At 42.6% G+C, this 15,657-nt stretch overlaps 1 protein-coding gene across 3 annotated transcripts in view; it reads right to left on the reverse strand.

Moving 5' to 3' along the window:
- The window catches only part of RNF144A (ring finger protein 144A), an 84,832-nt gene that overhangs the window by 19,175 nt on the left and 50,000 nt on the right, over positions 1-15,657 (reverse strand). For all 3 annotated transcript variants that reach the window (XR_009762149.1, XM_061622833.1, XM_061622834.1), the window contains exon 2: positions 13,366-13,511. Coding sequence is in view for 2 of the 3 variants with exons in the window: in XM_061622833.1 (XP_061478817.1) it covers positions 13,366-13,511 (146 nt within the window). In the remaining variant the exon portion in view is untranslated. The remainder of the gene's footprint in view (positions 1-13,365; positions 13,512-15,657) is intronic.

Consider the following 15,657-nt stretch of genomic DNA (forward strand, 5'->3'; position numbering starts at 1 on the left):
TATGTTAACCAGAGAGACAGTGAATGGCCCAAAGTCACCCTGTGAGCTTCATGGATTTACTGCAGGGGTGAGACTGTGCTGGGACCCTCAAGGGACAAGCTTTTCCACCTGCCTTGCCCCACCCCTCTGCCTGGGCCTTATCAGGAGGAGCTGCAGGCTGAGACGTGCTGCTGCAGGGATGAGACTGTGCTGGGACCATCAAGGGGCATGCTTTTCCACCTGCCTTGCCCCTCACCCCTTCTCTTAGTGACATTTTTCTGGGGACTGTCCTTTACCAGGAAAATGAGTGCTGTTGGCTTTTAGCTGTTGTTGCTTTTTAGAAATGCTAGGAGTTTGTTGGCTTGAATTTTTGTAAATTGTGTTGTTTTTAATTTGTATTTTGTGTTTGTGTTTTTCTATTTGTATGTAAGCTGCCTCGGGGGCCTTTTTGGCCAAAAGGTGGCCTAGAAAACAACCATAACATAACATAACATAACATGGATTTGAACCTGGATCTCCCCAGCCCTAGTCCAGCCACTATATCACACTAGCTGCCTATCCCTTGAATATTATCAGGAGAGCCTCAGAGGGGTCTGAAGCCGTTTCACCCACCTCACAGAGGCCTCTGGGGGCTTCTCCCTGTTTTGTCTGCACCATCTTTTCCTTCTGCTTCTTTTCTCCTCCTTTTAAACCCTACTTCAGCAGGCTTGGTTTTACCTGCATTGGTATTCCGGCCCAAAGAATACGCTTACCAATGTAATTTACATTGGCAATAATAACAAAATTGTTAGTATTCATTAATATATTACTGCTGCTGCTGCTGCTGCTGCTGGTGGTGGTGGTGGTGATAATGCACCATTTATGTACACGGTACTTTACAATGAACAGGTATGGCAAGTCCCTACTCCAAAGGGCTTACAACAGAGGAAGGTGGAAAGGTGGTATAGAGGCATGGCTTGCCCTTATGGAGAACCAGCCCCCCTCCCCCCCAAAAAATCACAACAGCGGACTGTGGAGTATATTTGGACCCCAATGAGATTTCTAGTAGAAGGATGGAGTCACTTTGTCCCCCAGTCAAACATGTCCTTGACACTATCAAAGCACCTTAAGCCAAAAAGCACTTATTCACAGGTGGTAGCATATTTCTGAGCAGTATATGTTGACCCCTTCTCCATGCATATTGAGTAAACACCACAATTTCTGGAGTATTTTTAGAACCCAGTGGTTTTTATTTGTTTCCAGAAGTAAAATGGAAAGTGGTAACTGGCTGAAATTTGGGGATGTTGTACAGGTGAGTTTGTGACAATGGCCTAGGACAACCCTGTTGGTCTACTCATGTGTAAAGTACACACAGGGCCGGCTCCAGGCATGCAAAGCCCTTGGGTTCCAGCCTGCTCCAGGTCCCGGCTGCTGTGGATTGCACTGCCCACCCATTCTCTCGCTCTGCCTATCTTTATCCTGTGTTTTGTGGCTGTGCGCGCAGCGCTGCCCTTAACCCAGATGGCGGCCGAGGTTTCCCTAAGGGGCTGAAGCCTCCACCGCCATTTTGGTTGATGGCACACATGTGTGCTATGCACACACAGGGCTGCCATCAACCAAGATGGCAGCAGACGCTTCAGCCTCTTAGGGAAACCTCGGCCGCTATCTTGGTTAAGGGCAGCGCTGTGCGCACAGCCACAAAACACAGGAAAGGTGGGCGGAGCGAGGGAATGTGCGGGCGATGCTATCTGCGGCAATTCTGCTGCGGATCGCAGAAGGGGAGCACTACTCCCCCACCCTAAAGAAGGGCTCTTCACAGGCCCCTTTGGGCCACAGGGCCCTTGGCCAGGGCCCAACCTTGCCACCCTTTAGAGCCAGCCCTGAGTAGACAATAAAAGGCAGAAAGTATGCCTCCAGGGCTTTCTGCTGGGGCATTTTTTTGGCCCCCAGTAGTGTTTTGTTTCCAGAAGGAAAACAGTAAGTGGTAAACGGCTGAAATTTGGGGACATTGTACAGATTAAAATGTGTGACAATGTCCTACATCCCAGTAGGTCTACTTATGTGTAAATTACACAACAAAAGTGCACCCTGGGCCAAAACTACTCCACAAGTCTGCGTGAAGGCGAGGCAGAAGATTTCAATTTCCTGCACTTCAGCTTAAAGGAAGGGGACTGACGGAACAAGGGAGTGGCAAGTCCAGAGGAAACAAGAGATGGAAAAGACCATGAATAGGAATGATATTAGGAGAGGGTGGCTGGGTGCCATAATGCTTGAAACCAGCATCTCTGGCAATTCAAGCAGTCAGACTGGACAAAAGCACACTTCAGGGTCCTCTGGCAGTTGCTGGAGTTCACAAGGTGAGATGGGACACAGAACAGTCACCTGGGCAAAGGTGTCACACCCAAGCAGGTAGCAATAAGAAACTGGATTCTAAGCTGTAACATCTTCCTTCTGGAATGCCCTCCCTCTGACCATTTGCCATTCTCTGTTGTCCTTTAGAAAGAGACTGCCATTTTGCTCACCTTTTAATATGACCTGATACTGCTGGGTTTTTTTTATTTTGTCATAGTTTTTTGTTATTTGTATTATTTTACACAATGAAGCAGTCCCTGGTATCTTCCTTTCTTCCCATGATGCCCCACATGGGCACTCTAAAGCCGAATGAGCCTACTGCATGGTCTATGCAGGTTATAGTGATCGGATCTGCACTCAAATTCCAGCCCAGACCCTCAAATGTGCTGCAGTGCACACATGGACCTCTAATGAGAGCAGGCTCTCCTATTCTCTTTCACAGAGAGTGATACTCTGTATGTCTGGTGGTTCCTTATCCTCAAATTAGATATTCAGTGACATGGGAAAGGGCATTCTTGGTACAGGTACTGCAACTTTGGAATGCTCTTCCCTCACAAATTCAAGGAGTGCCTACTCTAATAAGTTTTTGGTGTCAATCAAAACTTATTTATTTACCCAGGCCTCTGGGTGATTTACTGGCCTCTATGCCTGCTGCTATGTAGTTTATTTATTTTGCTGCTATTTCATATTTTTAGAATTTGCTAATGTGTACCTGTGTTTTATTGTTGGTTATATATTTTACTGGCAACTCGCTCTGGGATCATCTTGCATGTTGAAGAGTGGGATATAAATATTTTGAATAAATAAATATATACATGAGCTCCTTTGTGTAAACAGAGCAATCTTTTCCAGTGAAATAAGCTGGAATGCCTTGTGGACAGGGGAGCTCTGTGCACATCACAGCTCTCCACACTTACAAGAGATCACAGAAAGAAACAGACTTCTTTCTCCAACATGAGCACCATTTAATTCTCATCAGCCACACTATCCAGTATGATAGCGTGGCTGATCCAGATACCTGACTGGAGAGGGAGGATGAGCAGGCTTTGAAGATGGATCCAGCATACTATCCTATCAGCACATAAGGAATATTAATTAAAATGAGACTACACACATTTTTAATGACAATATTTAGCCCCTACCAAGCACTTTTGAGAGCCAGTGTGGTGTAGTGGTTAGAGTGTTGAACTATGACCTGGGAGACCAGGGTTCGAATCCCCACATAGCCACTGGGTGACCTTGGGCCAGTCACTGCCTCTCAGCCTCAGAGGAAGGCAATGGTAAACCACCTCAGAATACCGCTTACTATGAAAACCCTATTCATAGGGTCACCCATAAGTCGGGATCGACTTGAATGCAGGCCATTTCCATTTACTGAGCACTTTTAGAGATGAGTGCACCTTGCAACTATGAACAATTAACAAAAAAAGGCTTCTTCTCACACTGACCAGGTATTTTGTCAAGGTCACCAGAATTTTATTTTCCTTTCCTGACATCTTCAAGCAAAGGAAATAGAATAGATCTCCTTGCTACAGTTGATAGTCAGGTTGCATTAATATGATCATGGGATCTGTTAATGCTACCATATTCCTCAGAGCCATGCCCACTATTCACAATTGTTAGTCCACCAGTTAGCTGCCAAGAGGGAAAGGATGACAGCTGTGTCACAAACAAGCCAGAAGTAGCATGCCTGTATGATGACATACAACACGTTTATGCATCAAACCTAGAAATATACAGTAAAACAAATATATCATTTACATTTAATAAACACACCATCCATGAGTTTTCATAATGGAAATAATTACTTAATACTTCATTCCCCTTAGAACATTTTTATATAAAGCTGACAGTGTCACTGGGGCCATTTTATCTTTGTTGTAAATAGCATCTTTTAGAGTTGTTGGGCTGAATTTTATCGAGGGTCCATATTTGCTGCAAAAGTCTGCACATTTTGAGGTGTGATAAAGTTCATGTTGCTTACAATTTGGGGGGGATGTCCATTCTCTGTTTCTCTGATCTGCCCTGCTTGGGGCAGAGGATACCCTTTTCCGGCTGCCAAAGTAACCAGGCCAACATTGCATGAAGATGTGCATCCAGCTGAAAGGAATATAGTGTAGAGGAATTGCATCCATATCCAAATGTGGATGCCATTCCTCTGTGCTTTGTTAATTTCAACGGAATGCACACCCAAATGTGAGGAAGCAGCAGACCAGTTCTTTTAGCAACAGGAACACAATCTCTCTTCCCCTCCCCCTTTGCAAACTAGTTTCCCTACATTTTCCTACAAATGAGGCTGGCAACTATGCTGGGCCAACATTCTACATATTTTCTCTACACCAGAAGAGAACAAGCAGCTTGGCAACCTTGGAAAGCTCCAATATACTTCCTGTCCCCACAGCACACAAATGTAGGCTTACAAACAGGCCCATTCTTGCAAACTTAGTACCACACTAATCCTACTTGGCTTGCAAGTAATTCCCTGCAAAGCATCATTGCACTTTTAGTCACAGCTGTGGGTTATACAAAGCCTCAGATGGAGCTACAAGGGATACTTTCTTAAAATGGCACTGGGCTATGCATGTGTCTAAGAACAAGTCAAAGAACATTATGCAGCAGAGGCCCTCACAAAGCATAAAGAAGTTGAGATAAGCATGGCTAGCATAAGAGTGGCGGTCAGCTATCTGGATGCCTTTTCCTATAGAAAAACAAAATGTAGGGGCAAACTATGGTGTCACAGCGAACATCTGTTCAATCCAGTTCTGAATCTCAGTCACACAGGGTAATTAGCTAACTAGTAATATCTACTACAAGCAGCAGGGGCTCCCCAAGATCTCTGGGAGAGGTGTTTCTCAGCCCAGGTACTTGAGATAAAAAGAAAGTGGGGCATAGGATTTTGGCTTGGTTCAGTAGCCACTTGTGCTTGCCACACACCAATTCTCTCCCCCCACCACAACCACCCTGGGGCCAGTTTTCTGTTCTTCCTACAAAGCTCAGCACAGCAGACAGAAGCACACCACACACTTCCTTGGAATGAGAATGCTCTCATTCCAAAGCTCAGCACGACAGAAGGAAATGTTCCTCTGCAGAGAAACGGGGAAGCTGTTGGTGCTCTCCTGTACACTGAGCTTTTAGAGCAGGCAGTGTCTGCTCTAAAAGCTCAGCTTCACATGAAAGATTTCCCTCAAGTCCTCACTTATCAGAAAGATCTGCATACTGCTCCCCACTTTCGCCTTCTCCATGGTTGTAGGAATGTGGATCCAAGTAGCACTTATTTATATTATATTTAATATTAATGGACTTTGTGACCTCCTGACTTGGTAGAGCAGATTCTAAAGCCAGAGGTTTCCAGCTTAAGTTGTCAGAAACGCTTACAGGATGCTGGAGCCTGACTTGGAACCTAGGAAGCATCTGAAGAGCTCTGTCCTGCTTCCGCCTCCTGTGCTCCCCCATGCTGAAAAGTTCCTCTTGAACCCTTTGGGAACCCCTCTGGAACACACCGTTTTGATACAGCTTTGAGGGCTGCAGGGGAGATTTGGCAGAAAGCAGAGACCCTTTGCCCTTACATGAGCAGACGTTCCTTCTGTTCACACTGCTGGATCCAAGGCTGTGTCCATACACGAGATTTAATATCTCTTTAATCACAGTTTCCTTTGAAGTGGAGACACATATGTCACAGAGATCGTTCTATGGCTTCCAGGAACACTTATGGCAGATTACAGAAGTGGAGATTAATAGCTGAGAAACTGGAATGTATTCTGGGAAAGCATCCATCTTAGAAATGGCCACTGATAGGCTTAGTTAATACAATTAGATGCTTCCCAACTTTTGAACTGTATTTTAATTTAAAGAAGCTTTCAGCCCCCCAATATGTGTCCACCCTCACACAGTTAACCATTAATAATGTGTGTGTATGATGGGGGGCAACTGTCCACGTATTAGGTGGAAGGACTGAAAACAGGAGTCTGCTCTACACACACTGGCTTCCTCCACAATTTAAAACCCTGATCGTACATGGCTCTAAATCACTGGGGGAGCTTACTCAAGTAGAGAAGGCAGCAGGGAGGACAGCAATGCTACAGTGGGCACGGGGCTAATAACTGCAGCCCTGCTCTCCCATCTATGCAACTGTTAAACATGTGAGGGTGAATAACTGAAGGGAGCTTCGGTGAATGTAAGATATGTACGTTTCTTCCCCAAGAGTATTTATTAATCACTGTTATTTATTGTTCTCTGAAATGATTATTTCCTGCAAACCTCACATAGATTTTTTAGTATGTAGCCTGAAAGTTGACTCATGTACTCCTAAGTAAGCCTGGCACAAAACATGGAAAATTGTGCAGATTATTCTTCTGCCATGTTTGTAATAAAGCCAACCAATTTTTTTATCCAAAAGTGACATACGTATGCAAGTGTATCAAGGGGATTATCCTTTAGGAGCGCCTTTAAAGCAACACTTCATGAGTTGCCGAGGGAATGAGGGCTACTCAGTGGATTAATATTTCTCTATCTGAGCAGGCTTAAGCATTGGTGTAAGATCTGCCTTCATTACGACTGTGCAGTTCTGAAAGACCTCTGTGTAACTCTTTTTCCATTAACAGGCACTTAGAAAAATGACTTTACACTGAGGTTAAGTAAAATCCACAAAAATGAAAAAGATGTTCCAGCAGTTCCAACTACGTACTAAAATAAATAGTAGATCACTGTTCTATCTACATTTTGTTCTCCCCAGTTAAGAAAGCAGCTCAGGGCTGCAATTCTATATAAAGTTGGCTCTGGAGTAAGTCCCAGTGATCTCAACAAAAAATGAGTTGAGAACACAATCTTCTGCAGAGTCACATGCCTGCACTCACTCCTGGGAATCCTACCTTAAAAGGCCCCTATCATTAATTCTTCTATTTGCAACATTGAGGTTTTCACTGACATTGCTTATGTGGCCAAAATGGCACTATCCACACACAAAAGAGAGGTGACAGCTAGCTTGAGGTTACAGAAGTACAAAAAAGAGAGAGAAAAATCTTACGTGGGAGAGGAGGAAGAGAACCTCAAAAACAGCCCAATGAGGAATGAGCATGTTCTGTAGCCATGGAATGCAGAATACCTGGTTAAGTGAAAAAAATCGCAGGAAAAAGGGGGGGGGGACCAGGATGTCAAGAGGCAAATGTGGGTGAATCAAATTGGGAGATTTATTGTAAAAATATTTTTAAAAGGTATGCCCAACGTGTTTTGGCTGGAAAAACTCCTGCCTTCATCAGGGGCTAAAATACATAAATGAACAAACTCATTAATAAACCAGACACAAAAGGTAAAGGTTAAACAAGCATGAACTACAAAGAACCATCTGTGTACTTACATACCAAATGATGTGGAAAGTCAGATCACGTACAACGATTTGCACAAGTTGCTAATTAGAACAATGCATAAACAATAAAGTTCTCATGTTTGAAACATTCTGGTACAGTATAAACAGGGAAAAAAACCGAATGATCCTAATTGCTCAGGAATGGATAGAAAGGATGGTGTGAGTAAATTAACACCTGATGCTCTATACACTTCTGCTTCTGACCCCGGCCAACCACAGGCGTGCAGCCTCTGAAAGGTTGCGTAGAAGAGTATGTGGCCCTGGGGCTGAAAAAAAGGTTCCCCACACCTACTTTAACAGAAGAATGAGGAGGACAGAGGCACATGTGCTGTCCTTCAGGCTGAAAACTGAAGGGCTGGGCAACTCACACTGCAAATCATGGATTTAAAAGCTTGGAACAGGGACCTATAAGAGCAAGTGGGTAAATGGAAAAAGGAGGGAAGACCAGTAAGTAGTTAAACTTTGCCAGTCACCAGCTCTACAAGTGACAATTGCTACTTGTCATCAGCTACTTGAAAAGGTGGTCTAGGCCTATCAGAGACTGGTGCTGTGCCTTGGGATAGGCCCCTTTGAGATCTGTATAGTAGTAAGCACAAAACTACACGCTGAGTTTATGTTGCTGTTGTTAAACTTTGCATACTGAGTTAGATGCCCTTGCGCTTAGTTTTATATCAAGAAAAGTGCCTGGTTACCCAAGCAACACAGGAATACTTTCCTGTCTTCCTGTGCTGTTCTGCATAGTGCAATGTCTGAAGGAAAGAAGAGAGTCCCATTACCTACAAAACGGAAAAGATCGTAACGACTGCCAACAGCCGCAGAAGAATGAAGGTGAAGGTAAATTGGGTTCTGTTTTTTGGTTTTGCCAAGGGGGAGTTTTGCACCATATATCCCCTCCAAAGTCACCCCAGATGTTTCTACTTCTCTGTTCTGTTGTGAATTAAATAAAAAAAATCCTGTGGATCACGTTCAGATTTTTTTTTTTGTTAGATGTGGGTGGGTTCTTTGATTTTAAACTACTTGTCTTACTTATTACTCTTCTATACACTTCCTTGAACAAGTTTTCCCCCTGGAAATACATACTGCAGCTACTTTAGGCTTTTGTTTTTAACTGATGGAGGAAGTTCAACTTCTACTCGTTTCCGGCCCATGTTGATCTCAATGACCATAACCAGATGGTGTTTCTTTTTCATGGCATGCTGCTTTTTGAAATTTAGATGTCAAAGCTCCACACAGCTGTTTAGGAGATTGCTCTTTGGCTTCTCTGTTCAAAATGTCATTGATGTAGCAAAGACACCCCTCCATGTTCGCTCCATTTTCTTTTCTTTTAGATGTGCTTTAAAAGGCACATGACTTAATAATAACTGGGTCCGAATAAGTTCCAGGTGTCTGCTCATCTACAAATCCAAAATGGGCAAATTATTATGATTATAATATTTTTATCCCTTTCTTCCTTTCTTTAAAGAGCTCAAGGTGGCACATATGAAAATTACCCCCATTTTATCCTCTCACAGGTTCTGCAAGAGAGATTGGGCTAAAAGGGATGTAGCTCAGTTGTACAGCATCTGCGTTGCATGCAGAAAGTCCCAGGTTCAACCACAGGCATCTCCTAGTAGGGCTGGGAGAAATCCCAGTCTGAAACCTTGAAGTTTGTTGTTATGTGTCTTCAAGTCGATTACGACTTATGGCGACCCTATGAATCAGCGACCTCCAAGAGCATCTGTCATGAACCACTTTGTTCAGATCTTGTAAGTTCAGGCCTGTGGCTTCCTTTATGGAATCAATCCATCTCTTGTTTGCCCTCCCTTTCTACTCCCTTCTGTTTTTCACAGCATTATTGTCTTTTCTAGTGAATCATGTCTTCTCATGATGTGTCCAAAGTTTCATCATTTTAGCTTCTAGTGACAGTTTTGGTTTAATTTGTTTTGACACCCAATTACTTGTCTTTTTCGCAGTCCATGGTATGTGCAAAGCTCTCCTCCAGCACCACATTTCAAATGAGTTGATTTTTCTCTTATCCGCTTTTTTCACTGTCCAACTTTCACATCCATACATAGAGATCGAAAATACCATGGTCTGAATGATCCTGACTTTGGTGTTCAGTGATACATCTTTGCATTTGAGGACCTTTTCTAGTTCTCTCATAGCTGCCCTCCCCAGTCCTAGCCTTCTTCTGATTTCTTGACTATTGTCTCCATTTTGGTTAATGACTGTGCCGAGGTATTGATAATCCTTGACAAGTTCAATGTCCTCATTGTCAACTTGAAAGTTACATAAATCTTCTGTTGTCAATACTTTAGTCTTTTTGACATTCAGCTGTAGTCCTGCTTTTGTGCTTTCCTCTTGAACTTTCATCAGCATTCGTTTCAAATCATTACTGGTTTCTGCTAGTAGTATGATATCGTCTGCATATCTTAAATTATTGATATTTCTCTCTCCAATTTCCACACCTTCTTCATCTTGGTCCAATCCCACTTTCCATATGATATTCTGTCTTTATAGTAGCCTCTTGTCCAGAGTATATGTTGTACATCAGGAAAATCAGATGCTGTGGCACCCCCATTTCTTTTAAAGTATTCCATAGTTTTTCATGATCTACACAGTCAAAGCCTTTGCTGTAGTCCATAAAGCACAGGGTGATTTTCTTCTGAAATTCCTTGCTCCGTTCCATTATCCAACATATGTGTACGATATGATCTCTGGTGCCTCTTCTCTTTCTAAATCCAGCTTGGATGTCTGGCATTTCTTGCTCCATTTATGGTGTTAGGTGAAAGGCCCTGGAGCCTGCTGAACTATAACTCCCACCCCAAACACCCCTTGTTTTGCTGGTTATGCGTTCCTGAGGTATGGTATGAAGGACAACAAGGCCATTTTGGAAGTAACAAAAATAACTAAGAGGAACTTAAATAGTTATCTTTTTCCTTGACAGACTTCCCTCATGCCTAGCAGAACAATCCCATTGTTCAAAGAAAGTAGCCTGAGTTTCTCAGGGTGAGCAAGAAACAGGTGCACGCGCAAGCACACACACACGAAATCACCTCATACCCAGACCCCTCCTTTGCAGGGGGGTGAGAGAGAAATAGTGTCTTTTAAAAAGAGGCTAGTGGTGATCTGAGCTCCAACACGTGTAACGCTCTCCATGCAGGAATGCAGGGAGAAGAACCAGGAAGGGATTTTGTGTCTCGGCACATGCCTTGAGACAAACAGAATCTTTCCTGTTTTGGGGCCAGAGCTCTTCCACATTGCTTCAGCTGTATTCAGTTGCCCACTCCTGGGCCTAGGATAGGTAATCTCTCCTACCTGTCACTTCTTATAGTAATAGGGGCCTTTAATCTCTTTAAAGTTATGAATGGGTTAGGATATTAATGATTAATGCTGCCACGCAGCCAGTAATTTGTAATACTAGTCTGCTCTTTTCTCTTAATAAAGCTTTGCTTTAGTCTGGTTTGGACCTGCATTTCTTGGGTTATACATGCACCATTTAAGCACATTTCACGGCAGAGCGCTTGTTTTATCCCTAGCAAAAGATCCCCCTCCTCTCAAGGACGTCTGTTTCATGGGACATGTGGGTGGCAAATTCACACACTCAGGTTTCCAAGAACATGTGTCATAACAATAGTAAGAGCCTTTGTTTAGAATCTTGAGCATTACTTTACTTGCATGGGATATTAAGGCAATAGTTCAATAATTACTGCATTCCCTGGGATCCCCTTTCTTTGAGATGTATATTGAACGCTTGCAGTCTGTTGGCCATTGTTTAGTTTTCCATATTTCTTGACAAATTTTTGTCAAAATTTGGACAGATTCAGTCTCAGTAGCTAGTAGCAACTCTATTGGTATGCCATCTATTCCTGGTGATTTGTTTCTTCCAAGTATTTTAAGAGCAGCTTTCACCTCACATTCTAAAATTTCTGGTTCTTCATCATATGGTTCTTCCATGAATGAATCTGTTATCCTGGCATCTCTTTTATAGTTCTTCAGTGTATTGCTTCCATCTTCCTTTTATTTCATCTTGGTCAGTCAGTGTGTTCCCCTGTTGATTATTCAACATCCCTACTCTTTGTTTAAATTTCCCTTTCATTTCTCTAATCTTTTGGAATAGGGCTCTTGTTCTTCCCTTTTTGTTGTCCTCTTCTATTTCTATACAATAACTATTGTAATAGTTCTCTTTGTCCCTATGTACTAGTCGCTGTAGTGTTGCATTTAGGGTTCTGACTGTGCTTCTATCTCCTCTTGCTTTTGCCTTCCTTCTGTCTGTTCCCATGTTAAGAGTTTCTTTGGTCATCCATTGAGGTCTTTCTCTCTTTTTAACTAACTTTTTGCATTCTTCCCTGATGTCTCTGACTTCACTCCATAGTTCTTCTGGTTCTCTGTCAACTAAGTTTAAAGCCTCAAACATTTTCCTTATTTGATATTTATATTCTTCTGGGATGTTATTTAAATTGTATTTTGGCATTATGATTGCTTTGTTGTTCTTCTTTAGCTTTACTCTGATTTTCGATACGACCAGTTCATGATCTGTACCGCAGTCTGCTCCTGGTTTTGTTTTTGGAGACAGCATGGAACTTCTCCATCTTCTGCTACCAATTATGAAATAAATTTGATTCCTATATTGACCATTTGGTGATGTCTATGTGAGAGCCACTGCCAATCAGAGTAGAGAATATTGAACTAGATGGACCAATGGTCTGACTCAGTGCAAGGCACCTTCCTACATCCCTAACTAGCGAGTGATCCAGCAAGACCCATAGCTGAGCACGGAACTGAATGCAGACATCTTTATTCACCTCTCTCTTTTTTTGTTACATTGTAATCACACCCTTCCTCCAAAACGCTCAGGGTGATATATATTGGAAGTCAGCAGAGTTAACACAGCACTTGCCACAAATCAGTCTGTTAAGACTACTGGAAAGGTGAGAAAGAAAAGTTAAAATTTATTTGAGTGAGAGCATATTCTCACAACATGGCGGAAGAACAAAGAAAGGAATGTGGTCTGAGAAGGAAGAGGAAAAGAGGCTCAAGAAACAAGTCACAAGACAGTCAGTGAGAGGAACACAAACACTGCTCTATCTGTCTAACTCCACCCAACACACCCTGGTTAAGGTCACTAACTACAAGCTTTGTCATCTCCCTTTCCAACAGCATATGTGGTTTTTTCCCCTAACTGATTTTATCTTCATGACAACCCTGTGAGGTACATTATGCTAAGAGACTGGCTCAAGGCCACCCAGGGATTCTGAGACTCTAATCTCTAAAACTTGAGAGATTTAATTATTTTGTTGTACTATATTCTAGGCTGTCAACAAACAAAAATATTGCTAGTGGTGGTGGCACCACAGTTTGATCTTTTCCCCTCCAGGCAAATGAATTCTACTCAAGTGCTTCATGGGAGCATCTGACTGATAAATTGGAAAGTTCCGATTATCCCTTAAGCATCCCAAAATGCTCCCCAGGGTCTGTTATGTGTGGAGTTAAGCACCAGGGTGATGCGGGAGGTGCAAAAACACTATATCACCCCAAGATTAAGTTCACCTGCCTAACAAGTGTTCACTATGTAGATGTACATTAAAACAAAACACAATGGCACGTGCAATCCACAGATCGACAAGCATAACTCTTGATGACTTCAACAGGACTTAAGATTGGCATGGTGTGGGTGTAGAACCAGGTGTATAAATTGTTTGAAGCTTACTAACCAGGGTACAGAAGATGCATTGGCATTGTGCTATGGTCGTCATCTGTTCCACTGGATATTCCCCAAGGCAGAGCTTGCACGACACAAGAGGGTCAAGCACCAAGTCCCAAGTAGGTCTGTATCTTGCTGTAGTCATTGCAGAGTAATCTGAAATGAGAGAGACAAGATGTGGATCAATAAAAATCTTTATTGGGTACCTCATCAATTTTCAATAGCCTGGCCTCAATGGCAAGCTGTGCGCAGCTCCTGGGGGGAGGAGGTACCCCATTTTCCAAGTTTGGGAAATGTGTTGTGTGTGCAATGGAATATTTTCACCAAGTACACACATACATTTTCACATTCATAGAAGGAGACAGCCATGGCAACTCTATTTAATTAGATGTTCTGCCCCTGGATTTGCACCACAGCTTAGTTTATCCTATCAGGCTATTCATCACTTTCATCATGGCACTAATTGCCTCAATCATAATTCTTGTTTCAAACAGCAGAGGCTAAAGTGAATGCTTAGACAGAATCTTGTGCAAGGGAAATGTTTTCATATCCCCCCAAAAAAGAAGATCCACTGGTCATAGAGGATGTTTATATCAGTGGTGGCCAGTCTTGTTGGGAAATGTACTGTAAGTGAAGTCCAAAGCTTTGGACTGTGCCACTCTAATGGTACACAATACATACCGTGTATGCAGCTTCTCAGAGCCTTGATGTGCTTTCAATTCTGTTCTACTTAGGTGGGGAGCAGGGCAACAGAACAACACAACATAGGCAGGTAGAAGTGAATGTATTACGGGCCTTCTGCTCCTGTCTAGGAGCACCAGAGACGCTAACTGCTTCAGATACAAGTTACATCATCCATGATTTATAGCTTTTTCTTTTAAATGTGAAACACTCCCCCCTATATATTAACACTAAACAAGACAACATGCATCACACATGTCTAACAATGTACCTACATGATTTGTCAGTGTAAGGAGCTACACCTTCAATGTTTTAGCTTTATCATCATTTATATTTTAGTTCAAAAGGTTGTATTTTGCTGTAACTATCAATTGCAGACAGATGTGTTTCAAGGGTTGCAAAATCACTTCATAGTTTGGTCTTCTGCTTGCCAAGGAAACAAACAAAATCATTCAGCTCTTGGCCACAAAGCAGCATCGTGGCAGCTAACACAGATCTGGCAAGAGTTGGATGAGAGAAATGAGGAAAGAAAAGATCAAGCATTTCTGTTTTCCGGGGGTGTTCCAGATAATTTCTTCTGAAAATCCACAAGCATGAACCTTGTTCCATTGGGGGGGGGGGAAGAGAGGTAAAAAGTCACTGAACATGATATTAGCTCCAAATCACAAGTTGTAACAGAGATGCAGTGGAGCTGCAACAAACTATTTTTCTTGTGTGACATTTGAAGGGTTGTGCGACAGTGTGTGAGCCGGGCAGAAAGAGGGGGAGGGATATTTGTGGGTATATTAAACCACACATTTTCTTGGTTTGGGTTTATTAGGCCTCGCCCCCACCCCCATGCTTTAAAAAAAAATGTTCCACACAAACATGTCTCCAAGTCTAAAGCATCCCCCAAATATGTAGAAACCCCGACATTATTTCTGGATGGCCCCATTTCACTTCCAAGTTGACAGACACTAAATTACTCGTGTTTATCATTAGAGGAAATGAAATTTGCAGTACATCGTTCTTTTTTAAGCACTGCGATGCATTGGATGTACAATTTATTTTTGCATTACAAAATCGCTTATCTGAAAGTGGGAACATTAGAAATGTTGTTTCTTCTGTTGCAGTTCAAGTCACTGTTTGTTTTTAAATAAATTCTGAGGGTGGCTTATTGTGCTACTTTCCTGTTAAAGTACACAGAAGTGGGGGAGAAGAGCCTTCCCCAGTTGCCAACTCTGTAGATTTTAAAGGGTAAAGTGGTTATTTATACACATGTGCACCCTCCTAACTGATGTGGAGCCAGTGTATTTTCTACGTGGATTACTGTCTATCCAAGTACAAAACGTAACACAACAAACTGCTCCTAGAGAGGAAGTCTGTTGTCTGTGGGTGAGAAAAATCCAGGAACTTAGTTGGTGCAAAGCAGAGAACAAAGAGGCCAGTTTACTTGTCAGAAGCCAAGTGGGAGTAGAACACTTAATATTTTGAAATCCAGGGTTGTGTTATTTCCTGTTGCGAATTGCTATAGGGCTAGCCTGTGTGCATGCCTTGGAACCATTAAAGGCACAGGGTTGTCAAGAAAAGGTGAGCATTTCCTCTGTTATTGTCAGGGATGACCTAAAGGAAGCAAGAGAGA

Source organism: Rhineura floridana, chromosome 4 (genome assembly GCF_030035675.1).
Source record: "Rhineura floridana isolate rRhiFlo1 chromosome 4, rRhiFlo1.hap2, whole genome shotgun sequence".
Taxonomy (NCBI): Eukaryota; Metazoa; Chordata; class Lepidosauria; order Squamata; family Rhineuridae; genus Rhineura; species Rhineura floridana.